The sequence below is a fragment of the Stylophora pistillata genome, chromosome 6, assembly GCF_964205215.1.
Source record: "Stylophora pistillata chromosome 6, jaStyPist1.2, whole genome shotgun sequence".
Lineage (NCBI taxonomy): Eukaryota > Metazoa > Cnidaria > Anthozoa > Scleractinia > Pocilloporidae > Stylophora > Stylophora pistillata.
This window is the reverse complement of record NC_142524.1, coordinates 33,197,805-33,224,890: the sequence shown is the minus strand read 5'-3', so window position 1 is coordinate 33,224,890 and position 27,086 is coordinate 33,197,805. Positions and strand designations below refer to the sequence as shown.

At 38.7% G+C, this 27,086-nt stretch overlaps 3 protein-coding genes, 1 long non-coding RNA gene and 1 pseudogene across 8 annotated transcripts in view; 4 read left to right on the top strand and 1 right to left on the bottom strand.

The window, feature by feature from the left end:
• Window positions 1-4,567: 4,567 nt before the first annotated feature.
• Window positions 4,568-7,671, top strand: LOC148729517 (uncharacterized; annotated as a pseudogene).
• A 1,371-nt stretch (window positions 7,672-9,042) lies between these two features.
• Window positions 9,043-10,074, top strand: LOC148729516 (uncharacterized). Its single transcript, XM_088725161.1, has one exon. The coding sequence runs from the start codon at window positions 9,043-9,045 to the stop codon at window positions 10,072-10,074; it is 1,032 nt and encodes a 343-aa protein (XP_088581287.1).
• Window positions 10,075-13,408: 3,334 nt separating this feature from the next.
• LOC148729515 (uncharacterized) lies at window positions 13,409-14,667 on the bottom strand. Its single transcript, XR_016002383.1, has 2 exons — window positions 13,635-14,667; window positions 13,409-13,447 (listed from the first exon to the last, which is right to left on the bottom strand). It is a non-coding gene; the product is annotated as an uncharacterized LOC148729515 (long non-coding RNA).
• Window positions 14,668-14,976: 309 nt separating this feature from the next.
• On the top strand, window positions 14,977-23,040 carry LOC111324967 (uncharacterized). 4 transcript variants are annotated; one of them, XM_088762854.1, is made up of 3 exons: window positions 14,977-15,115; window positions 20,269-20,890; window positions 21,421-23,040. In XM_088762854.1, exons 2-3 carry the CDS (start codon window positions 20,341-20,343, stop codon window positions 21,717-21,719), a joined length of 849 nt encoding a protein of 282 aa, XP_088618980.1. In that variant the 5' UTR covers window positions 14,977-15,115; window positions 20,269-20,340; the 3' UTR covers window positions 21,720-23,040. The 4 variants fall into 4 exon arrangements, with proteins under 4 accessions (XP_088618980.1, XP_022784367.2, XP_088618981.1 ...); XM_022928632.2 differs by having other exon boundaries at window positions 14,997-15,108; XM_088762855.1 differs by lacking the exon at window positions 14,977-15,115 and adding an exon at window positions 15,124-15,985.
• Window positions 14,977-27,086, top strand: part of LOC111324914 (xanthine dehydrogenase/oxidase-like) — a 46,533-nt gene continuing 34,423 nt past the window's right edge. The window contains exon 1 of one of the 2 annotated variants that reach the window (XM_088762823.1): window positions 14,977-15,115. The gene's annotated coding sequence lies outside the window, so the exon portion shown is untranslated. The remainder of the gene's footprint in view (window positions 15,116-27,086) is intronic. The other variant, XM_088762824.1, reaches the window with a different exon arrangement.

Here is a 27,086-nt window from a genome sequence, read left to right as displayed (position 1 = left end):
TGTTTTTCGCCCTTTGTCGCTAGTCGGTTAAGCAGCACGACGGGTTCACCGGTCCAGTTTGTAACTTCTTGTATAATGTGCACTAAAATGTGAAATAGCCTGTTTTAAGTGCTCTCGTTGGCAGATCTTAGCAGGCTCAGGTGACGCTAAGCGTTATCTCTAAACTATTCCTTAACCCACAGAGAAAAGAAGCTTCAAAAGTTAATGGCGCTGCGCGTTTGTGACGTCACGAAAATTTGACCCCCCTAGAGCGATTAGGACAAACAAACAGGCTTCTCGAGTAAATGAATATGGGCGCTGATGCGCCCATCTCTAGCTCAAACGCCTCTAAAGCTCGTATTTTAAATCAAAACGACGGTGTTCCTGGCTCAAAGTTCGAGCAAGACCAAGAGAACTATACAAACACACAATTGAAGCGTTGGTTAAAGTGTAGAGGCTTGAAATTGAGCGCAAAATGAGCAGACCTCATCGCACGTGTTCGTGACTGCCTCAAGTCGGGAAAACATTATGTAAATTATTCAAGTATAGATGATGGGAAATGGCTTCAGGCGAAGATACTAAAGGAAAGTAAAGTAGATCACGTGAAACTTAAGGATCTAACAGTTCATTGTAAAAAGGGGGTTGACAGGCCTACACGGCTCCCCAGCGCGTGTTCAGAATAGCCTATTGAAAGTTTGGCCCTCAGGAGTATGTCTTTCAGCGATCGTCCTCATTTTTGAGACAAGAGTGGCGGATTTTTGTATAGTTCGCTCAGTAGTGGTTGTTTCTATTAAATGCCAGTGTCTCATGAGAATTTGCTTTAGGTTTGGCACTGATGGTTGGTATTGTGTAATAAAAGGCAAGATTCGTTGGTTTGTCTCCGGTTTCACGCCGCTCACTTGGGGATAGAGAAGTACAGAGTGCGAGCCACAAGTGCAGTGTTTTGGCCAGCCATCAATAGTACAATCGACAAGTTGATATCCGAGTGCAGCACCTGTCAGCAACACCAGCGAAGCAACCAGAGAGTGCCTTCGATTCCTCGAGAGGTCCCTGAGAGAGCCTGGACGACAGTTGCAGTAGACATTTTCTACTATAAAGGGAGAGACTACCTGCTTTTATTATCCAACTACGCTTCGTAGAGTACAAATAACGCCATAGACGAGTACAAATATCACGCGGTATTTGTACTCTAGAGTACCGGTTAAACAGGTTTTCTCGCATCGCGCAAGCGAAGAATTGAATTGTAGTTTCGATAAAAAAATGGCGGACAATTTGAATCATATTTCAGACGACGAAAAGTCAGAATGGCTGGCAAATATACATCCAAGTTTATTAGATGAATCGAGCGAGGCAGGACAGCTAGACGACCAGGAAATTTCTTCATTTATTGAAGAAAATAGAAACAGCAACACGACAACGCGTCAATTCCGTTCCGCTTCGCATACGTCAGTCACGCACTCCCCGTACATAAATATCCGCGAAATTCGCCCGCACTGAAATAACAGTGTGGCGTTTTGGATAATAAATAACTTATTAGACGTTTTGTTGTGTAGTATCACTGAGTATTTTTACTCGTTATTTGTATTTTGACTCACCCTACGGGCTCGTCAAAATACGGCACAACTCGTAAAAATACATATATCTTATTAGACGTTTTGTTGTGTAGTATCGCTTCAATAAATGAAGAAATTTCCAGGTCGTCTAACTGTCCTGCCTGGCTCGATTCATCTAATAAACTTGGATGTATATTTGCCAGCCATAGGTTGTTTAGAATGGCAATCTGCGGTCTTTCCTTACACTTAGGTAGCACGGAAAGCCGTAAAACTCTTGAACATAAGCTCATCTTTCAAACCGGCATTCTAAATCCCACAGGGATCAACGAACGCTTTTCATTCCACTAATTTATTCGTGTTTTTCTCGTTGCCATGTTCCCACCAATAACGTAGCTCCATTTTCTGTCTTTAAATCCACACACAACCCACAATTCCTCTACTCGCTCCGACGAAGGGCTAACGCTCGAAACGTCAGCTTTTGTAATCGTTGCGGTGGCCAATTTACCATTTCAACTTTGTTCATATATCCAAATTATTTCGTTACCCCCACCGACGCAGCCCCTAACAGTTTCTTTAGAAACTATCAGCCTTTATTCAGACTAATAGCGCGTTCTACAACTTACCGTTGAGCTCACTGCTGCCTTCCGGCATCAGATATTAAATTTAGCAGTTCTAGTTGCCACTGCCCATCTGCTACTATAGCAAAGTTCTCGCATTTGCCCGTGGACGATGTTTCCAGGCGAAAGAGCTTCAGCGAGAAACCAGCAATACCAAACTGAAGAGCTTGCTCCTTCAATCTCAAAAATTCTGTCAGATGTTTTTAAATTCGAATACTCTTGTGTGTATATCTTTGTCGACCGGAACCCAGCTACGGTGGCGTTCGATTGCGAACTCTTCGCCTTTTCGGAAAAAAACTCACTATCACTTTTATGATTCCACTCATGGCTGACATGGCTGGGCCGTATGAACAAAAAACCTGGTTGGAATATTACAGCGAGAGGTTTCGTGGGCTCGAATACCGGAAGTTGTTCTGCAAGATGATCACGCGCTCTTCCGGCCAAAAAGGGGGAAAATGACAGGAAATTCTATAGTTAATATGGTTACTTCGTAAACTAGAAAAAATACAAAATGCTCTTCTGATCTCATCTTTCTGAAAACAACTATCGATAATGTCGGCCCATGTCGGTAGTCGGTTAGTTTTTTTTCTGTCGGCAGTCGGTAATTTTTTCTCGTTTTGTCGGTAGTCAGTAGTATTTATCGCCCTTTGTCGCTAGTCGGTTAAACCCATTCGCACCCTCAAATACTTTAAAAAAATTAAAGTTACTTTTAATGTGTGTACATTTATCAGTACTGTTTCGTCTTGTTATTTCCTTTCCTCAGATGATTGGAAGAAATCTGCAGCCTAAATCTACTGTTCTTCAATATCTGAGAGATTAGTGTATCCTTAATATAAGCTAGACTGAAATGTCGGCGTCAGTAAACCTTCACTATCTTGAATGTTCTAAGGAGAAAAAAGCAGCTAAGATGGTATAGCTTCATATCGCTAATGGCTCTACGTTTTATTTATCTCACTTATAAATCGTGGGCTCAAAAGGTAACGTCAGTGGCTGTCTAGCTACTCTTCGCTTCACGCACTTTTAGCTCAACAATGTGGCCATTGACAGATCCTGGATTCTCTCGCAGCAAAATCATTGTGAAGAGCTTCTTCAAACTATCTCGCTAAGTTTCTTGTTTTGGGAAGAGATGACCTAGGACTTAGAAGATGATAGACAGTTGGGAAAATTGTGACTAGATTGTAATTTAATTACAAAATGCGTGCTATACAGGGTCACCGTGATACGGCTAGGGAATGCTAAGTATACCAGATTGAATTTAGTCCAGTTGTAGACTATCTAAAATGTGACGATTCTGACGCCAAAAATCAAATCTCTCTAAGTGCGTGGGTGATGACACAAAAAAGGTAACCGAAGGCGAAAATACATTTTACTCCCCCCCTCTCTCACACACACACACACACACTACCGGCACACACAGAATACACATACACACACGCACGCACACAATCAAACAAACAAGCCAACAGAAAAATAAACAATTGAAGCTGTAAGATGCACCCAGTCGTATTTCAAATAATATCATGAATGCTTCAGAATGATCCAGCATGGTTACCATATGAATAGTATTTTCGTCCTTAACAGCAAGACAGTAGGTTTAATAGGAACCAAACGTGGATGCAACGAGGGAGGCTGTGGAGCATGTACTGTGATGATCTCCAAGTATGACCATCAATATGAAAAGATTATGTATCCTTAAACAGATCTGACAACAGACACCTACAACGACAGCCTTTTTACACCTTTTTTCCCCTTGTCTTTGAGCGGACCTTCTATCACTCTTATTTAAGCTCTCTACATGAATCCAAAAGCGCGTCCAGCTTGCTTAAACATAACTTCTTGAAAACGGCCTGCTGATCGATAAGTCAAAATGGCAGCTTCTACAGTCGGAATTTCAAAGCTTTTGGTGAAAATTTTCAAAAGGTGGCGTTATCCTTTAGCAACTCAAAACTCGATATCTGTCATGACTCCACTTATAATCTCTAATGGTGGAGACAAAAATCTATGGTCCAACATACTTCTCTTTTAATGTCCCTCTTAGCATCCCTTCCTTCACTTTGGACGTTGTCTGATTGAGGATAGGACTGACGCCATTCCATGCATAGGTGCCATCCTGAACAATGATTAGACATTTTCCCGCAAATAGTTGCTTACTGCCGGGACTTTGTCTACCTTAGCAGTAACATTAGCAAGGATGGCGGGTCTGATCGAGACATACAAGTGAGGATCGAGAAGGCAAGAACTGCTTTCACAACTCTACGTCCTGTGTGGAACTCTAAAACAATTTCCAGAAAGACCAAACTACGGATATTTAATACCAACGTAAAATCCGTCCTCCTGTATGGGTCAGAGACATGGAGGGTAACAAAAGCAACCTCCAACAAACTTCAGTCCTTTGTCAATAAATGCTTACGGTCCATCATGGACATACACTGGCCTGAGGTCATAAGGAATGAAGATTTGTGGGCAAGAACTGAACAGGAACAAATTGACATCCAGATTAGAAGGCTCAAATGGGGTTGGATAGGGCACACCCTCAGGAAACCGAACAGCAATGTTACCAGGCATGCACGGAAGTGGAACCCACAGGGAAAGAGAAAACAAGGCCTTCTTAGAAACAGCTTGAGGAGAACCGTGGACAAGGAGGCGACCAAGGCAGGCTACACCTGGAATGAAATAGAGAAGTTGGCTCGGGATAGAAGGAGATGGCGTGAGGTTAACGTTTCCTTGGACCTATGGTCCACAGAGAGTGAAAAGGGATAAGCAAGCAAAGCTGGCCAGTGACTTCCACTTTTGATTCATCATAAAATCATTAGTATCATAATAAATTAATATACAATCAGACTCATATGTCTTCCTTCGCTGATGTTGATAAGAATTAGTGGGTGAAGAACTCTTGTCCATCGTATGGTGTGCACTGAGAGTTTTGTTTCTTTGAATACGACGTAAATGATCATGTCAAGAAAAGTCAGCTGAAAAAAAATTGGCAAAGATCTTTGAAAGACTAGACTGTTGGGTTAGCAAACTGTAAATAGTTTAAGCTAACATGTCAAACATGACTGGAAAAAAAAAGGGATCTGGAGTCACACTACAGTTGAATCGTTATTAAGAGATCACCTATGAGGAATTTCATGAGTCGGCCTGCTTAATAAAGAGTGACTGCTAGATAAAGGTTCCACAGAATATGGGCCAAATGCAATAAAAAAAAACACAATTTTGTCCTAGCAGTCCTAAGAAGAGATATAATCTGCAGTATGTTGAAGACATTTGAACTCAACGCACTAACATTGATATTGGGAGATAAACATGCAATAGATTTGACTCAAGAGATTATTCTTAGTTTTACTTGAATGGTTAAGTGTCTATTCATTACGAGTACAGGGGAAGACAATACTAACAGGCTATTAAGACTCAGTAAAGGGTGACCTGTTCTCAACTTTATCAATGTAAAAGTAATATCCACTTGTTTATTTTCTTATAATAAATATTTATTGAACATCATTTCAAAGGTTATCTCTCTGTCTTACCACAAAGATAAACAACATTATGACATTTTTTGTCCCTCCAAAATTTGACACCAGCAGCAAAACACCAGACATGGAACAGATGAAGAATGAAAACAAACAGGCAGATATATTCAAGTAACATTGTAGCCTGAAAAATGAAGCAAATGGGATAGGTGATGTTTACTCCTCTGAGTTATTGACACCATTTTATTCCTGGATTACATTGTAAAATGTACCCTTTTATGAATACCCCTCCATACCCACATCCCTGGCTCCTCCCACTTTGGGTTCTTAGTCATTGATACAGTAACAAAAAAATGGAAAAATCTTGTTTTTACACAATTTGTCACTCGGAAGTTATTCATACAAGATTAACTAAACGTATTCAAAGCATAAGCTATTACAAACAAAATTCCTAAATGTAAAATAGATCTAAATTACACTACATAAAATTTACATGGTCGATTGAGTCCAAACTTAGTCCTCTTCAAGTTACTGTCTATGGCCATGACTTCGACATTATCTGTTTGACAGAAACCTGGCTAAACGATTCCATCAACGAATCACGAAATTCTACCGACTGGATACAATATCTACAGACATGATCGAATTGGTAGGACTGGTGGAAGATTGACAGCGATTAAAAGCTCGCTGTCGTCGTCAGAAATTGTGAAATCCGCAGAGTTCTCCGACCTGGAGGTGAACTTTGACAAAATATCTAATTTCAAATACGATCGAAGTATTTTGATTGTAAACGCTTATCGTCCGCCAAACAGTACAGAGTTTGTGACTAAATTTTCTGAGCTATTCAAATCACTGTCGCTTAGTCGCTACTATACTGTTATCGTGATGGGGGATTTTAATTTCCCGTCAATACGGTGGGTGAATGGATCAAGTTTTACGGACTCTTCTACCGGTGAGGATTTACGAACTTGTTGATGGATTATTATACCTGGGAAATTTCCGACAATTCTTTATCCTTTTTAGATATCAAAGTTTCAATTGAAGGCAACGGTTTATCCACTGATGTGTATTACAAATCCACAGACTCACATAGTTACTGGTTGTATTCATCTTCGCATCCATCTCAAGTTAAGAATTTCATCCCCTTTTCTCAGTTTCTAAGACTTCGTCGTTTATGTAGTGATGACTCTGATTTTTCCCACAAATCAGAGTCAATGGGCCAGTTTTTCTGTCGTTCAAGCGGGTCACCACCGCCCAACTTATTGATCGACAGTCAGCACTACAAACGTCACAGAAGGAAAATTCTGACCGCATTTCATTCACTCTCATGTTTCACCCTCACAACCACTCAGTTAAATCCATTTTTCTTAAAAACTTCAAATTACTTCAAAACGATCCAGAGACTGGCACTATCTTTTCGCAACCTCCACTTATTTCATTCAAACGCCACAAAAACATAGGCAATTTTTTGGTCAGAAGTTCATTCCAAACTAATGACCAACCCGGCACTTTTAAATGCGCTCGCGCACGATGCAGAACTTGTCCCTTCATTCATAACGCTCAGAAAATATCGGGACCCAAGCGATCCATTAAGATCACCAATCACTTTAAGTGCACCTCCGCCGATGTTATCCATCGCATAACTTGCACTTATTGCAAAATGTTATACATCGGCGAAACAGGAAGACGATTAGGTGACCGATTCCGGGAAAACCCTCGCGACGTGTAAAGGAATGACAAGGACGCATCTAAACCAGTCGCTAGACACTTTAATTTACCTAATCATTCTAAACAACATATGGCAATCTGCGGTCTTTCCTTACATTTAGGCAACAAGGAAAGCCGCAAAACTCTTGAACAAAAGTTAATCTTTCAAATCGGCACTCTTAATCCCACAGGTATCAACGAACGCTTTTCATTCCACTAATATATTCGTGTTTTTCTCCTTGTCATGTTCCCACCAATGGCGTAGCTCCGCTTTCTGCATATAAAACCACATACAACCCACAATTCCTCCATTCGCTCTGACGAAGGGCTAACGCTCGAAACGTCAGCTTTTTTATTCGTTACTGTGGCCAATTTACAATTTCAACTTAGTTGATATAAAATAACCAATTATATTATCTATTTCAGCATACAGAACATCCAACTAGAGGTAATAACATTTCGGACCTCAAACAACAACAAACATATGAAACATATGTATGAACTGCGGTTATGAAACGTATATGTGCACGATCCTTCGCAGTAAAGCACTATTTGAGCAATAGTGAAAATTAGACCTGAAAAAAATTTCAGGCCTGTACGGGATTCGAACCACTGACCTCTGCGATACTAGTGCAGCGCTCTACCAATTGAGCTAAGAAGCCAACTGGGAGCAGGCCATCAAATTAATTCGACATAAACCCGTAGATGATAAATCAAACAACAACAAACATATGAAACATATGTATGAACTGCGGTTATGAAACGTATATGTGCACAATCCTTCGCAGTAAAGCACTATTTGAGCAATAGTGAAAATCAGACCTGAAAAAAATTTCAGGCCTGTACGGGATTCGAACCACTGACCTCTGCGATACTAGTGCAGCGCTCTACCAATTGAGCTAACAAGCCAACTGGGAGCAGGCCATCAAATTGATTCGACATAAACCCGTAGATGATAAATCAAACAACAACAAACATATGAAACATATGTATGAACTGCGGTTATGAAACGTATATGTGCACAATCCTTCGCAGTAAAGCACTATTTGAGCAATAGTGAAAATCAGACCTGAAAAAAATTCAGGCCTGTACGGGATTCGAACCACTGACCTCTGCGATACTAGTGCAGCGCTCTACCAATTGAGCTAAGAAGCCAACTGGGAGCAGGCCGTCAAATTAATTCGACATAAACCCGTAGATGATAAATCAAACAACAACAAACATATGAAACATATGTATGAACTGCGGTTATGAAACGTATATGTGCACGATCCTTCGCAGTAAAGCAATTTGATGGCCTGCTCCCAGTTGGCTTGTTAGCTCAATTGGTAGAGCGCTGCACTAGTATCGCAGAGGTCTTTGGTTCGAATCCCGTACAGGCCTGAAATCTTTTTCAGGTCTGATTTTCACTATTGCTCAAATAGTGCTTTACTGCGAAGGATCGTGCACATATACGTTTCATAAACGCAGTTCATACATATGTTTCATATGTTTGTTGCTGTTTGATTTATCATCTACGGGTTTATGTCGAATTAATTTGATGGCCTGCTCCCAGTTGGCTTCTTAGCTCAATTGGTAGAGCGCTGCACTAGTATCGCAGAGGTCAGTGGTTCGAATCCCGTACAGGCCTAAAATTTTTTTTTCAGGTCTAATTTTCACTATTGCTCAAATAGTGCTTTACTGCGAAGGATCGTGCACATATACATTTCGGACCTCGTTATGACAAACGCTCCAACTTTTAACCAGTCAGATATTTTAACTGGCTCTCAATGGAGTGATAGCGGTCTTCCCTCAAACCATAATCCAGTTATTTTTTATTTCGCAGTGGATGTACGCTTAAACCGTTTTGATTTTAAAAAAGCTGATTTTGCGTCCCTGAAACAAGCCCTTATGCTAATTCCATTAAGCATCGGCATCGACAATATTAGCACACCTCAGGATTTTGATTCCCTCTGGGATTCCTGGAATGACCTAGTGTTTGCAACTTTAAATACTTCTGTACCTAAAGTAAAGTGTAAACATGCAAATTATCCTCCGGGGATCACTAAGGATCTAGCGAAAGCAATAAACAAAAAGAAGACTCTATGGAGACACATTAGGAAATCGAAAACTTCTGCAAAGATGGAAAAGTTTCGCAAATTGAGACAGCACATAAAAAATTGGATTCGCTTCGAAAAAAGGAACTACATAAAGACCATTGCTAGTGAAATCCATACTAACTCCAAACGTTTCTGGACATTTTTCTCCTTCAAAAACAAGCGGAAACCCCTCCCGGAAAAGGTTATCTATAACAACCTAACCTTTTCTCATGACAGAGCTCGTGCCGAGGCTTTAAGAGCCCTTTTTAAATCTGTCCTTAATGACCATTCAGGCCGTAAAGTGAACTTAAAAGAGCCCACTACTCATCTTACAGCAAACCGTTCCTTGTGTTACGTTCAAGTCACGGTCGAGGAAATTTTAAAGATACTCAGCTCGCTGGACGTGTATAAAGCTCTTGGCCAGGACAATCTGCCTACTATAGTTCTTACAGAATGTGCAGAGGTTTTGGCACCCTCCATAACAGCTGTGATAAATTTCAGCTTAAGAGAGGGTTTCCTGTTAAAAAACTGGAAAAAGAGAAATGTCTCGCCAATTTTTAAGAAAGGCAATGGCAATCTCGCCGAAAATTACCGCCCAGTATCCCTGCTGCCTGTCATTTCTAAAGTTCAGGAAAGATGTGTAGCTTTAATTTCCGTCTCGTCCCTCGCATAAAAAAGCTCTGTATCCAAGGGCGTAGCCAGGGGGGTCCTGGGGTGCCCGTGACCCCCCCTTGGTAGGTCTTCTTTAGAGCAAACAACCTACAATATTCAGGTGGCGAAAACGCCATGACAATATCTTGGCCGTAAAAGCCATTGATATGGGCCTTCATGCCGCGATAATACGATTGAGCCCGCTGATACATGCTGGAGAGCAGCGCTGTAAATGGTGAGTAGCCTCTGTAACCCCCCCTTTGAAAAATTCTGGCTACGCCCCTGGTATCCTTTTCAGCATGGGCTTCAGAAAGGAAAGTCATGCGTGACTCAGCTCCTTGAAGTTTTTCAAGACATTGGGCAAGCCCTGGATCTTGGAGTTGAGACTGACATTATATATTTGGATTTTGCAAAAGCATTTAACTTAGTCTATCCTGCTAAGTTGTTGTCTAAGTTACTCTCATGGTTCTGCTCCTATTTTTTTGGAAGACAACCGAGAGTCGTTGTAAATGGAACTTGCTCTACCTGGTCAGAAGTAGGATCTGGGGTCCCGCAGGGGTCAATAGTTGGACCGATGTTATTTTTATTATTTATTAATGATATGCCAAACGCAGTGTCTAGCGCAAAGACTGCAATGTTTGCTGATGACTCAAAGTGCTATAAGATCATAAAGCAAGAGTCTGGTGTTGTAAATTTGCAACAGGATTTATATGCGCTTTTAAATTGGTTCTTGCGCATTGAAATGCATTTTCAACTTGCCAAATGCAAAAATTTGCGCATATCAAGGAAACGTGTAAGCCCACCACGTACTTACAGTTTACATAGAATTGACCTGGAGGTGGTTAAATCTGAAAAGGATCTTGGGGTTATGATTGTCAAGGACACCTCTTAGAAGGAGCACATAGTTACGATTGTTGCTAAGGCAAATAGGATGTTGGGTTTCCTAAAGAGAAATTGCGCAGGTCTGGTCGATAGTAATGCTCTTCTGCGCCTTTACTGCTCATTAGTACGCTCCCATTTATGTTATTGCTCGCAAGTTTGGGCCCCTCAGTCTGCTATAAATCAGTTAATCTTCATCGAGCAGGTACAGAGAAGAGCCACGCGTTTTATTGTCGGTAGAAACAGTGATCTGTGTTACAAAGATCGTCTGATTAAACTAAATTTACTTCCGCTAAATTATTGGTTAGAATATTTAGATTTAGTTTTCTTTTATAAGTCCTTGAAGGGAGACGTAATTTCTACACGACACTGATGAATATTTTTCCTTTCTAAGGGGGTGCTCTCGCCGAGCTAGCTATGGACTTTATCTTAGAACAAACACAACTCGCGCCTCACTTTTCCGTGATTTTTTCTTCAACAGATTTATTATTTTGTGGAATAGTATTCCTGATGACATTAAGTTAGCTTCTTCCCTGGACTCCTTTAAGCGCAATTAGCTCAAATCTTTTTTCTTCCGGCGTCTGCATTATGTTTTTGGTGGGAATAATATTCGCTCATACAAGATTATTTGTCCAAAATGCAGAAGAGTGGATATAAGAAACGCGTGTTCTTATTAAGATGCTTTTATCTAATCATATATATGTTTTGTTTTCTTAGGTTTATGGGGTTGGGTAAGGTGGTTGAACCTTGTATGTAAGGGATGCTATATCCATTTGTTCTAACACCTGTATATATTCTAATGAATAAAGGCTGATAGTTTCTAAAGAAACTGTTTGGGGCTGCGTCGGTGGGGGTAACGAATATATTCTATGTACAAATCTTGAAATAAAGAAATGAATAATAAATAAGTAAATAATTAAAAAAAGCTGCTCTTCAGAGATACAATAAGGAATTACTCAATCGCAGTATTACGTACCGGTTTAATGGAGAGAAAAAAACTAGTTTTTAACGATAGAGTTCTTCGACGATAAGAAAATTGTGCGAAAGTGAAAAAGGGTGATATCAATTTGGGACATGTAGTTATAAACAAATAGACTGCAGAATTGCTATGAAAACATAGTGCTAACCTTAATTCTTTCGGAGAGGTCTTAGAGTAACCATTTCGACCGAGTCTAGCTTCGTTCACCAATATTCCAGCCAGCAACAACTCCTAGGAGATAAAAGTACTCATCAAATATTTATGAGCTCGTGAAAATTCACGACCGTAGAAGATAAACAAATGAGCCTGAGCCAGTCAATCTCCATACTGTCTCATTAAGTTCGCTGTCTTCATTCAGACGACTTGAATCCTCTTTAACATCAATGTTTACCAACTCTGATCCTGTTATAAAGCTGACTGATCTGTTCTGTGCACGCACTGACCTCAAAATCTCATCTTTATCGTACGCTGCCATTGTACCAGGTGAACGAGGCGCGAACCCGTTGTTAAACATTGCGTAACAACCGAAGGAATGAGGAACACGAAGTAAACTATTTTCAGCGTACTGATTAGTAAAACAAAAATGAACAAAATAATGAAGGAAAAGTAGTAAATATATTCATTCAGAGAGCTGGATTTTCCTTCTTGGATTTACCGGTACCTTCGGTTTTGGAACACCGTTTGCGTTTTTTAACGCTATTTTTATCCTCCCATATCGCAAAGTTGCGTGACAAACATGATCTGACTTCACCCATTCACACAAAAGGAAGGCCTGAACATGTTTTAAAGCTATTTTATTTTATTTCTTCATAGAAGCTGCTTAGACCGATGTTTGCCAACATAGAACTAATCAGATCGAAAATACAAGTTAGAGACTACTTGAATTCTATGGAAAATTCAGTCCTCCGAATTCTATGGATTCTTCAGTCCTCTGTTTCTGATGCTATTCAGTTGAACCCGGTTTAACCTGTTTGAATAGGGAATAATTAGGTTCAAGACAAAATTATGGAATCATTAATTCTCTCTTGTTAGGTAGATTTGATTTTTTTTCTGCCCTTGTTACTTGATGAGTATAGTAAAGGTCGATCCGTTTAAAGACCCTTTTTTACCCTTCATCTTCTCAGAACATCGTCCAGGGCGCAAGTAGAGTAAGAGCCAGGGGATTGTTTCCCACGATCCTCGTGCTCGCCTGGCACTTCACTGGCTCAACTTAACCCTTTTTAAAACCTAACTTCGATTTGCATTTTCTCCAAACTGTTTTCAAGTCAAAGAACTGAAAGCAGCAATGATCAGACATCTTAATTCTCGGTATAAAGTCAGTACTGAGATACCGTCTGACAGATGAACAAAAATTCAGTCCCTGCACCTTATATGAAAAAAGCCATAGTCACTAAAAACATCGTTCCAGAATTTACCAGTGCAGTGAACTTTAACGAGAGTGAAATATGCAGCGGCATTATAAATTGATTTGAAAGTGGTCGTGCAATCAATCAATCAATCAATCAATCAATCAATCCTTTATTTAAACACGTGACACCTAGGAGTACAGAAGTTCTCGTTAAAACGTGTACGTGTATGTACAATTAGAAATAAAACATAATTTCTGTAAGAATACAAATAATAAGTAAATCTATTAAATAACTAAAAACAGGATCGAAGATCATAGACAAGAGCTATCTATAAAAAGTTACAATATTAACAATATTAGCAATAACGATATTTACAATCACTACCACTAAGCCATGTGGGCTTTAAGAGAACGCTTGAATGAAACAATATCTTGAGATTCTCTGAGTCTAGGGGGTAGCGCATTCCAAAGTTTACTAGCTAAAAATGAAAAAGACCGATGTAAAAACTCAAGATTAAAAGGAGGTAAATCTAGCCTTGTACTGAGCCCGCGTAAACTATAAGGTACATTTCTAAAATGAAAAAAATCACTTATATAAGGAGCCCCCTTATCATACAAGCACTTATATAACATAACTAACGATTGGAATTGCCTACGATTCTCCAAAGACTTAATGTCGGCCAACTTGAGGAGGAAGTCGTATGACACAGACTTCGAGAAGCCTAATATAGTTCTTAATATAAAGTAATTAGTTGTCTCTATTTTAGTAGTCTCCGCGTTACCTACTCCCAGTAAAGGGGACTGCAGTACTCAAGATGAGGGAGAACATAGGCCTTATATAAACGAACTAACACGTCCTTTGAAATAAACTTACGTATTCTCCGCAAAGCCGAAGCCTTTGCGCATCCCTTATTCAGCTGTTGCTTTATGTGCGCTTTAAATGTTAATTTGCTATCTAGGACCACCCCAAGGATTTTGAGTGTGTCCTTTGTATGGACATTAGAATCATTAAGATGGAAATCATACTGGTATGAAGACGGGCCAATAGCGATAGCTTGCGTTTTGGCGGCATTAATCTGTAAAAAATTCATCGAGAACCATCTCGATAGAACGCTCAGATCAGAGTTAATTATATACTGCAATACTGTTGGTGAGACATCAGAGGCGTAATGAGTGGTGTCGTCAGCGTATAGCCTCAAGGACGTATTAGTAATAAAATAATTAAGATCATTAACATACAAATTAAATAAGAGTGGACCCAACAGGGACCCCTGTGGTACACCAGTTTTAACGGTTCTCTACGAAGAATATACACCATCAAGTTTGACTCTCTGTCTCCGTCCAGTAAGGTAAGCGGTCATAGTTTCCAGCGCATCATGCGTAAAACCATATGCCTTTAATTTAGCTAGGAGAAGTGGGCGACAAACAGAGTCAAAAGCTTTACTGTAAGTGACGGTCGTTAAGTATTCACAGGCTCAGACAGTCACCCTGAAAGTGAACAATAATATATGAATTGACCACTTTCAAAAATGGCTGCCGGATTAACCCTTTCTGGCCTCGCTTGATGTATTCTTTTGAATTTTGTACTGGAAAACGAGGCCAGAAAGGCTAATTTAAATTTAAACAAAAGAATATTAATCCGGCAGCCATTTATGAAAGTGGTCAATGTTATTAACACAACATTCTTTTATAATTGTTCACTTTAGTGCCTGTCTAGGCTTGTTCCCAACTCAACCGTGTCATGCATGGGAATCAAACGGTCCTTGGATTAAATGAGTGATGATTTCCTTCGGTTTGGCATCAAACTGAACGAACAGTAGCCACACAACAAGGAACGCAGAAACTGGAAGGTAGCTGGTAGGTGTAACGCATAAATGAAGACGCTTATGTATCTTGATCTCAGTTCGTCCAGACAATTTTTTACACGGTTTTAAAAGTGGATCTTGTTTTTTTTACCTATTACACAAACGCAATAAAATTTAAAGTGTTGTATATAATTCACACTGAACTATGATGGAAGAGGTCAAACCTCAGCGCTGAATTGAAAATTTAAAGCTGAACTGAATTATAGAATGATGTCTTTGAACATTGAAAACAGCTCAAACAACGGCGTCAGTCGTTTACATGCATGGACAGGCATTCAAAAACATAATTTTGTCTATGGCTTCTATGGAACTGGTTTCAGTAATTGCTTGTTTATTTTTAATTTCTCCGTATCTCTACACATAAACACTGTCTAAAGAACCGTTAGAACTCAAAAAAGTATTTTAAAAACAACACACAGTACTACACATATATATTATATATATATATATGCGAACGGACAATTTAAATACGAAAAAAAAACAAAATTAACGAGCCTGAGGCGAATAATTGTTTTAGCATATACTCTTCCCTTTTTATAGGAACTATATGCTAAAACTTGTGGAGCGTTTTGGGAACGGGTCGGTCAGAGAACTTTACGAGATATCAATTTACGAGCGATCCTTTACGAGTGGACCTTCTATCGAGGAATATCAAGCGAAACCTGCTATATCAAACGAGTTCTGTCATGTTATGTTTACATGTAAACACAACCGCGTATTCAGACGTGATCGAGAACCCAGTAGAATACCAGAAGCTGCTCTGAAACGTCTCAGAAGAAAGGGCAGGAAACTGAAGGAATTTGTTTATGAGCGTATTCGTCTAAGCATACCGAAGTCCTCTTGGCTACGTCGTAATGTGAAGGTTAGAAGAGTTGCAAAGAATGTTTGTAAGTTTAATAAGAAGAGGGTAAGATTAAATAAAGTTACACAACATGAGAAGAAGTATTTGTTGAATTGTTCTGTGAGGGTATATCAAAGGATAATTAAATTGAAGTATAGAGTATAGTGTGATATAAAGAAAATTGAAAAATTGAAATTGTGAGCAAGTCGGTATTTATCAATTTTTTCTTGTAACAGACCCATGTGTCTTTATAAGAGTCGAACACACGTTAATTTCAACTTAGTTCTGATAATTATAGAGAAAAACCCTGGTTTTACCCCAATGTACATTGACCCTAGCAAAACAATAATGGCACCATATAGCCAAGCTAATGAGTTGGTATTTGGTCAAAATTCAAAACAACATAGTGTTGCAATGAGTTTATGCTCTTTGATTTACAATAATAAACAAGGAGTCAGTTCTGCTAATGACCTTGTGTCAATAACGAATGTTGGAAATCAGTTGTATCCAAGTTTGTCTCAGTTAACCAGACATCATTTTTAATGCAGACAGAATTACCCACACTTTTAAATATGTTCGAGACTGACTATGAACTTCAATACAGTGAAAGCTACACTGGTGCTATTCATCAAGAAGCTACAATAGAAGGAGATCAGTACTGTACCTCCTTAGATAGAGCCTTTCAATCAGTCATATTAAAAAATTTCAACAATTTTGTCTTGAAAATAGGATGTACTGCAGTTACTATCTATTGTAAAGGTAATGTGGGCTTGAAAATATTTGATTCTCGTGCAAGGGATATTTATGGTAGAAGCCATCCTCAAGGTACATGTGTGCTTGACGTAGCATCATTGAATGGCTTAGTAGATTATTTTCAGAGTATACATAACAATGATATATTTGAGTTGAAAGGGGTTAAAATTAATAAAGTTCAAAATAGTACCCTTTTTCAGAGTCATGCCTGTGAAACCAGAAAATTCAATGTGAGTTGTGCTGTGGCTGTCTATTCACTCTGCTACTCCGGATTAAAATCATGTAGTTATTGGAATTCAAGTCCCTTATCTAATGAGACTCAGTATGGCAAAAGATTATATGAAAATTCATCTTTAAACAAGTATTTACCGTCCGCATAATTAGCCAAAAATTCTTGATGTTTGTGAAACTGAGGTAAGTTTAGATCCTAAAAGTGATTTCAGCGAAGGAATATTGTCTGATTCAGTTGACAGCAAATCAATGTTCAAAAATCTTGTAAGAAATAATAGTGAATGCAAAGGGGTTTTTTATGTGGTTTTCAGTTTTTTTGTGACATGTCTTTTCAAACCCACAAAAAGGTCAAAATGTGTGTATTCCCTCTTGGTATTGAACGAAAGTCAAATGCCCCTAATTTAATATACTAAAACTGTAAATAGCACTGTTTCTCTTGTTGCAGCCATCAGCAATATTCAAAATTTAGAGATTTTCCTATTAAAAACAATATAAATTATTGAACAGTAATATTGCTTCAAACTACTGATTTCTGAAAACTCCCCTTGGGTGAACATTTGGCAACAGACTATGACTCGGTACCCATAATAGATGAAAAATTCCCTTCTCCTTGCAGATAAAGGCAAATGTATTACCCACTCAGGGTTCGTAAAAGCCTTGAAAGTCCTTGAAGATGTTTGAACTTAAAAATGAAAAATTCAATACCTTGACAGTACTTGAATTTGAGGACTAGGGCTTGATTTTTACAGTCCCCAAAAGATAACTTCAAATGTGCGATATTGAAACCCCGAGTTCACGCAGCTATGCGTTTAGTTTAGTTTTAAATTCAAGCATCTTCAAGAACTTTCAGGGCTTTTACAAACCTTGAGTAGGTAATGTATTTGCCTTTAACTGGAAGGAGAAGGGAATTTTTTATCTATTATCGGTACCGAGTCATAGTTTGTTGCCAAATGATCACCCAATGGGAGTTGTCAGAAATCAGTAGATTGAAGCAATATTACTGTTCAGTAATTCATATTGTTTTTAATACAAAAATATCTGAATATTGAATATTGTTGACGGCTACAACAAGAGAAGCAGTGCTATTTACAGTTTTAGTATTTTCAATTAGAGGCATTTGACTTTCATTAAATGCCAAGAGGGAATACACATACATTTTGACCTTTTTGTGGGTTTAAAATACATGTCATACAAAACCTGAAACCACATAAAAAACCCCTTTGCATTCACTATTATTTCTTACAAGATTTTCGAGAATTGATTTGCCGTCAACTGAATCAGACAATATTCCTTCACTGTAATCACTTTTAAGATCTAAACTTAATTCAGTTCCACAAACATCAATAGTTTTTGGCAAATCATCTGACGGTAAATACTTGTTTAAAGATGAAGTTTCATATAATCTTTTGCCATAAGGAGTAACATTAGATAAGGTATTTGAATTCCAATAACTCCATGATTTTAATCCGGAGTAGCAGAGTGAATAGACAGCCACAGCACAACTCACATTGAACTTTCTGGTGATCTTTCTAGTTTCTGCATGACTCTGAAAAAGGGTACTATTTTGAACTTTAATTCCTTTCAACTCAAATATATCGTTGTTATGCATACTCTGAAAATAATCTACTAAACTATTCAGTGATGATACTTCAAGCAGAAGGCATGTACCTTGAGGATGGCTTCTACAACAAATATCCCTTGCATGAGAATAGAATACTTTCAAGTCCACATTACCTTTGCAATAGACAGCAACTGCAATACAACCTATTGTCAAGACAAAATTGTTGAAATTTTCGGATATAAGTGATTGAAAGTCTCTTCAGTCTTGAACACATTTAAAATTGTGGGTAATTCTATCTGCATTAAAAATGATTGTCTGGTTAACTGAGACAAACATGAATACAACTGATTTCCAATACTCATTATTGACACGAGATCATTATAGCAGAATTGCTTCCTTGTTTGTTAGTGGTAAATCAAAGACCATAAACTCATTGCAACGCATTGTTGTCCTGAATTTTGTCCAAATATCAATTCATTAGCTTGGCTATATGATGCCATTATTGTTTTGCGAGGGTCAATGTACATAGTGGTTGGACCAGGATTTTTCTCAACATCTGAACTCAGTTGAAATTTACAATAGTTTGATGCGTGTGTCTGACTCTCCTAAAAACACAAGGGTCTATTACAAGAAAACATTGATAAATACCATCTTGCTCTATACTTCAATTTCATTATCCTCTGATATACCCTCACTGAACAATTCAGCAAATACCTCTTATCATGTTTTGTAACTTTATTTAATCTTACCCTCTTCATTATAAGTTTACAAATATTCTTTGTAACTCTTCTAACCTTCACATAATGACGTAGCCAAGAGGACTTCGGTATGCTTGGACGAATACGCTCATATATAAAAAATTTCCTTCATTTTTCTGCCCTTTCTTCTGAGACGTTTCAGAGCACCTTCTGGTATTCTACTGGGTTCTCGATCACATCTAAGTACACGGTTGTGTTTACATGTAAACATGATATGACAGAACTCCTTTGATATAGCAGGTTTCGCTTGATATTTGTCGATAAAAGGTTCACTCGTAAAGGATCGCTCGTAAATTGATCTCTCGTAGAGTTCGCTGAACGACCCGTTCGCAAATCGCCCCACAAGTTTTAGTGCGGTTCTACTGCGAACGGTGTGTGACTTTCTATATATATTGGGCGTAATAGCCATCGAATTTCTTTCGGCTACATCAAGCAAGGAATTGTCCACGAAGGCGGCCATTGATTTCTTGCTTCAAACCATGCGCTCTAGGGACTTTTTGAACTTTTGAACTTTTATTTATTTCACACTATTAATGGAAGTTAATATTTATATAATAAATAGGAGAGAGAGAGAGAGAAGAATAAAAGTAATATTTGACCATAAAGATAAGTTTGAAAGGTGCACGGTATCCAAAGTCGCAAAAGCTTTCTAGTTGGACACTGTAATGGTCATATAAAGAGAAAGCAGCCTACAATAAAAGTAAATCAGCAGTAAAGCAAGTAAAATGATTAGGTTTTGTTCAACAAGGTGGAAGTTTCCAATGGAGATGGAGCTTTTGGAGCTCAAAATGACCATCATATACGCTAAACAAGACTCGATTTTGAAACTATGGACCCGTAATAAAAGTCTTGAAGCGATGAAATGGAACTTCGAAATAAATTTGCTCATCGACCCTCAAATGGGATACGATTTATGGCCAGAAAATGAGAACTGAACCAAGTAAGTAGAACAACGGCTCTTATCAATTTTAAAAAAAATAGGATTAATTTTCATCTTTAAGGTGAGGGACCACTGAAAGTACTTAGTTCCCTAACAACGAACATGGACTACCCCTGAGAAATAAACTAAACTCATGGCAAACCAGACACAGCCTCATCGTTTTCTCCCCACCATAAAGCTCAATGTCGGTGGCCAACACTTCACAACAAGCCTCCACACGCTTAACAAAGATCCCAACTCAATGTTGGCCACCATGTTCTCTGGAAAATTTGAAATGAAACCCTCCGAGGACGGTGCGTTCTTCATCGACCGAGATGGAACTCACTTCCGGTTTATACTCAACTATCTTCGCACTGGAAAACTGGCTTTGCCAGCGAATGCGGCTCATTTAGAAGAGCTTAAAGCGGAAGCAAACTTTTATCAAATTCAGGGATTAATGGATGAATTGAAATCCAAAGCACCATTTCAAGAATCGCAAATTGTAAAAGAAGAAGATCATCGTAAATTACTGAGACGCTGGATTCCCAATCAAGGAGTTGAGTGGCAACTCCTATTCCGAGCTTCGCGAGATGGCTTCACAGCTCAAGCCTTCCATTCCAGATGCGATAACAAAGGACCTACGGTTACCATTGTAAAGAGTGGAGATAACATATTTGGAGGCTTTACAGAGATTTCGTGGACAAGTAAGTTCAGAGCGAAGCTTTTGCAAGTAAGGAACAACTTCAATTTCAGGAGGCCATCCTCATAGGTGTCGAGAAAGCCAAAGGAATCGTATAACCACAAATCCAAACAAAGTAAATTATTTCGGAAGGATATAATTATAATAATTTAGATTAAACATGTCAAACATGTGAGTTCTTGTTAAGGGGTGATGTCAGAATTTTCAAGAAGAAAGGTCCTGTCTGACTACAACTGCAGCATCTCACTAGAATTTGAGAGCAAGCCAGGCTGTTTTACGATCAACTGAATTTCACTTGTGCTGAACTCTTTACATCCTAACATCGGTATGCATATTCTCCATTCTTTTCTCTATACATTTCTTACAGAACTGAGAAGGAGAATTTGTTTAACAATCAAGAGGGGTGATATTTTAAGGAGACATTAGATGCTAGTCTCCTGGCCCTGTAATAAACGGTTCGAATTTTCGCTTTCGAGAGTATTCTTATGTGTTTCTGCGAAATGCGTAATAACTATTTTCCTTCCGATCCCATAGGTCATTGTAACTGGGTACCTTGCCATGATTCATTTCTGTTCAGCTTGGTAAATCCACACGGTTTGGGACCAATAAAAATCCCTGAAATTAAGAGCAAAGAAAACGCCATTTTCTGCAACACCAACTGTGGACCAACATTCGGTGGCTGCTACAACCTTCACATATCAAGAAATGCGAACAAGACCAATTCAAGTTACAGTAACCTCTCTCACTCATTCAATTTTCTTCCTGACACTGACTTGTCTTTAACAGGATGCAAATATTTTTCTGTCACAGATTACGAGGTTTTTGGAAGTTGAAACGTTTCACTGAAGCTTTAGGATCCAACATGCCCTATACAAACATTCTCTCAGTCTATTCGCTTTCAGCTCTTGATATGTAACCATTTATAGGCAGGGAATACTCTTCTTTCAACAAATGGTAAACACCACAGCATACGCTTTTGAGTTATGGATGCGCGTGGGAGGTTACTAGGCACGAAAGAAGCGTAAGAGTCGCACGAGGCGATAGCCGAGAGCGACTCTAGTTTCTTGAGTGCTTAGCAAGCGTCCCAGATGCTTCCATAATTGAACTCAATATATAGTGTACGCTATGGTGTTTATCATTTGTTTTATAAGATAACATTGATATATTGTAACAAAAGAGTTCCCGTCTATTTAACCATGAAATCCTAGGTGACCAGAAAAACAAGCGCGCGGAAACTATATATAGCTAGTCTTTGCATTTACTCACGGTCAGCAGCGTACACCCTTGGGCAAATGGTGAACACTGAGTTGACCAATCAGAGCGCGCTTTATTTTGGTTATGTTTAAATCATCCATAAAAAAAAAATGCCTGAAACGGCTACGTGTATAATGGTAAAAAACTTCGGGAGTGAAACAATGCACGCGTTTAAAAAAGTGTTGCCTCTTTTTCAAATTATGAAAAGGTCTAAAACCTTCGCCATGTATAACTCAAAGGCCTGCCAAACAAGCCTGCCCGAGAAAATTCTGAGTCTATTACAATGAATAAAATTCAAACTTTACCAATAAACATCAGAAACTTTCGCTATTGCGCGCATGCACTGTTACTCCAGTCATTCAACCCAGAAAAATTATGACATGTACATTATGTGAATTATTTCGTGTGAATTATTCTATGTGAATTATTTTATTTTTATTTTGTATTTTTTCTGACGAGCTGGGCTTTTCCGCAAGAGCCTCATTTTTGTAGAGTTGGAATTCGACCTCAACTTTTGATATAATTTGCAATAGTCATGTATTCTGACAAGAGAAAATTGTGGTTACGATAAGTTTCCGAAGGACAAGTAGTTAACAATTGTTCTATGTTTTTGACCTCTGATGACGCACACAAACTGTTACCGATGTTTGATCCGGTACAGTGATTAAGAGTTAAATATTACCTATGCCTCTTTATCAAGTCACTTCACAGCATCAATAATGTTTTTAAAATCATTCAATAATGATTGTTTACCAGAAATTTTCACGACTGATAAAGTTACAAAGTTACGCTTTTGGAACTGACTTAAAACTTTCCAATTTTAGTATTCAACTTTAGTATCCAACATGGTGTGGAGAAACTTTGGTGAGAAATATAAATAAAGGTAAAAGGAATGCAAAACTGTGATCTAACAGGAAAAATAACTCAAATACTTAGGGAGATTTTTTAACATTAACAATGCGGTCATTGAACGGTACACCGACGAACAACTCAGTTTGGTAATTAATCCGAATGGATTAATTACCACACAACTTTAAGAACATGTCGCGAACGTTTTCAGGCTCAAATCGCGAAAAAAAAAAGAACGTCCAGCCTCAGAACCAAAATTAGAATTTCTTTTTTTTATATATAAAAAAGAGCGTAAAGAATAAATTGCTATCCAGCTGCGGATGAACCTCTAACCAACGGACAAATCTCTGTCCAATGGATACATTGCTATCCAGCGGATTAATCGTTATCCAAAGGGTAAATCGGTATCAAGCGTGAGGAGTGGTGACGAAACATACCGCACTATCTACCAATTAGAGATTTACTTTAGTGTTATCCACCCTGCGAACAACCGGGACCCGCTGGCCGGGACTTTTCCGCCAGAGGCCCATTATTGTAAAGGTGAAATTTCCGGCTGACAAGTGGATGTTCCTTGTTATTGAGCTTTGTTGACGTACACAGATTGTTACCGCGCTTGACCCGGTGCAATGTTGTGGTGAAATACATATATCTTATTACACGTTTTCTTGTGAAGTAGCGCTGAGTATTTCTACGAGTTGTACCGTAGTTTGACGAGCCCGGAAGGAGAGTCAAAATACAAACAACGAATAAAAATACTCAGCGATGCTACACAACAAAACGTTTAATAACATATTTATTATATCTCTTGAAGTCACCTCACAGCATCAATAATGTTTTATCGTAAAATAAATATTCTTTGATGAAAACATTTTTATAACTAGTATGGACAGAATATATATATAAAACTGGTGTGAGAATTTTCAGCCGATTAGACTGAAAAGACTAGCTTTAAACAAATGCCTCTCTCATTCGTTTTAATGGTTTATATTCGATTTATATTTAATGAGGCATGTTTCCGCCATCAGACAGTTTCAAATTAAAACTACAATAGTGGCCAAGGTCTGGTCACACGTTTGCATTTGGCTATGCAAATGAAAAGAAAAGAGGATGAAAGCTTATGCTTTCATGCTTCAGCATATTCTGTCAACATTAGGTAGCTCAGTCGTCCAACAGAGAAAGTGAGTCCTTTTAACAATACTTCCGGTTTGGCGGGAAAGGAGGTTCTAAATGCGCAAAGATATATCCGTTCACGGAGGGAAACCGATCCGACTGGATTTAGCTCTACAATGAGAATTTAAGAGTTGTCATTATCGCCGAAACAATCCATTCTCTGAGCTGTCGTTGAAGAGAATAATGAGTGTATTCTAAAGAATCACGTCGTTGCAACTTTATCCGTTACTGGAAAAAAATAGAAGGTAGACTGTTGCATATTTCTCGGATAATTTTCTTTGTAACGTTAAAGCATTTGTGATGAATGGTCCCTATCCTCTTGTCATGATGTAGTTATTTATCTTGATCTTAGCTGTATGTTACGAATGTCTTAACCACATGTGCGTGCAGTTTTGCAACTCACTGAGAGTTGTGTAAGAACAAGAGACAATCAAAGATTAGTTAATGTCCAGTTCCTCTGGAAAAAGTACAACCAAATTTTTCTAGGTTTTAGAAGTGTTCCTAGAACTGATAAATTGAGTTTTGGAAGCCTGGCCGCGATCGACCATATCTATCAACTGAGTATACCCTGAAAGGTTTCATGTTCTGCACGAAGCGATCCAGCACTGACATGAGCACTGCTAACCTTCCTGCATGGGATGTTGGTATTTCCAACGTATTTTTACCGTTTGGACCCCCAATAGCTAGGCTGATGGGCATCTGTTTTAAATTATATAGTTTCAGAATGAAAGGTGTATATTCGAAACCTATTAATTCTGAAATTTAGGACGGATTCTCGACCTCAAAGTGATCATTTGTCCGAGAGCCTCAAAAGCGCAATATCTCCGTGGAGCTTTTCCATATCCGTAAAATTTATTGATCTAGGATCCCAGCTTCCAGTCAAAAAAATGCGTTTTTTTCTGGGTAAACTGTTAAGTTATGATATTGACCAACCTTCAATTACCAGCTAAGCTCCGCCCAGAATCCTCTCGTTTAAACAGAATCTGCGTATGCCTTGTGCGTTTATGGGTTTAAAACTTCCAAATGGTGTTCACCTTTTTTCCGCGTTCAATCCTGGTCTGACAATGGCTTTAATTCAAACTTGGGGGAAATATTTTTGTAGAGGGAGGAACTTTTGTTTATCTACAAAACCGCGAAACTATTCTTATGGAGGATTTCAATTTAAATTACTTCGATAAAACATACAACAGCCATCGGCTTGCCAAAGCCCTCAAAACCATGGCTCTAAGTCAAATTGTTACTTCCGTTACTGGACCTAAAAGTGGAACATGTTTAGACCATTGCTATACAAGTCACCCAGCCTTTATTGCGGATATTTCAGTCCTTAATATCGGACTTGCAGACCATCTTCCAGTAATTATTCGACGAAAATAAGCTAAATCCAAAGAGAATAGGGAATCAGAACACATCACAATAACATATCGGGAGACAAAGAATTTGAACACCGATGAATTCCTCCAGTCACTGGAACGGATCTCCTGGGACTCCACTTTTTTGTTTGAGAACATCGATGATATTTTGTATTCCTTGAATTTATGCTAAATGAAGTTCTCGATCAGCATATGCCTTGGAAAAACAAGCGAGTGAAAAAGCGAAACCAGCCCTCTTGGATGAACAATGAAATCCTCAAATCTATACGGGAAAGAGATAACTTGCTGAAAAGAGCACGTGAATCAAATCTCTCAACCGATTGGTCTTTGTACGTTCGTGCAAAGTGCAATACATCCGATTTGATAACGCATTCTAAGCAGTGCTTTTTCCTGGAATCAATAGATAGAAACAAAGGTGATCCTAAAAGAATCTGGAGGGCGTTCAAAACGTTAAGAAGTGAAAAGAAAGAATCAGCTATCATCAAAGAACTTAATAAGGAAAATGGCACCATCACCGACAAACAGGAAATCGTATGATGCACGATCCTCGCAGTAGATAGCGCTATTTAAGCAATAGCGAAAATCAGACCTGAAAAAAATCAGGCCTGTACGGGATTCGAACCAATGACCTCTGCGATACTAGTGCAGCGCTCTACCAATTGAGCTAACAAGCCAACTGGGAGCAGGCCGTTAAGTTGATTCGTAATAAACCCGTGAAAGTGATAAATCAGATACAATGAAATATATGAAGTTCATAAATTTTGAACTGCGGTATTAGATACGTATGATGCACGATCCTCGCAGTAGATAGCGCTATTTCAGCAATATGTTATTTTCGCTATTGCTTAAATAGTGCTATCTACTGCGAGGACCGTGCATCATACGTATCTAATACCGCAGTTCAAAATATATGAACTTCATATATTTCATTGTATCTGATTTATCACTTTCACGGGTTTATTACGAATCGACTTAACGGCCTGCTCCCAGTTGGCTTGTTAGCTCAATTGGTAGAGCGCTGCACTAGTATCGCAGAGGTCATTGGTTCGAATCCCGTACAGGCCTGATTTTTTTCAGGTCTGATTTTCGCTATTGCTTAAATAGCGCTATCTACTGCGAGGATCGTGCATCATACGTATCTAATACCGCAGTTCAAAATATATGAACTTCATATATTTCATTGTACCAAACAGGAAATCGCTGAGAAAATGAATTACGCGCATTATTAATGTTGTTTCAAGTATTACCTCTGGTGATCAGAGCGTCGCAGTTTTCGATGACGTGGCTCTTACCGAATTTGTCAGGTCCAAGTTAGGAAATCAATCGTTTGACATACCTTATATTACCGAAGTTCGGATGTTAGACCTATTGAAAAAGATTCCCACCAGTAAGGCCACTAGTTGTGATGGCCTTAGCACGAAAGTACTAAAATTAGCAGCTCCAGTTCTGGACTCCCCTTTCTGCCGTCGTATGAATCTGTCCACTAGTTCTGGGTCCTTCCCTTCGACATGGAAGACTGCTCAAGTTACACCCTTGTTCAAAAGTGGCTCTCGTGAA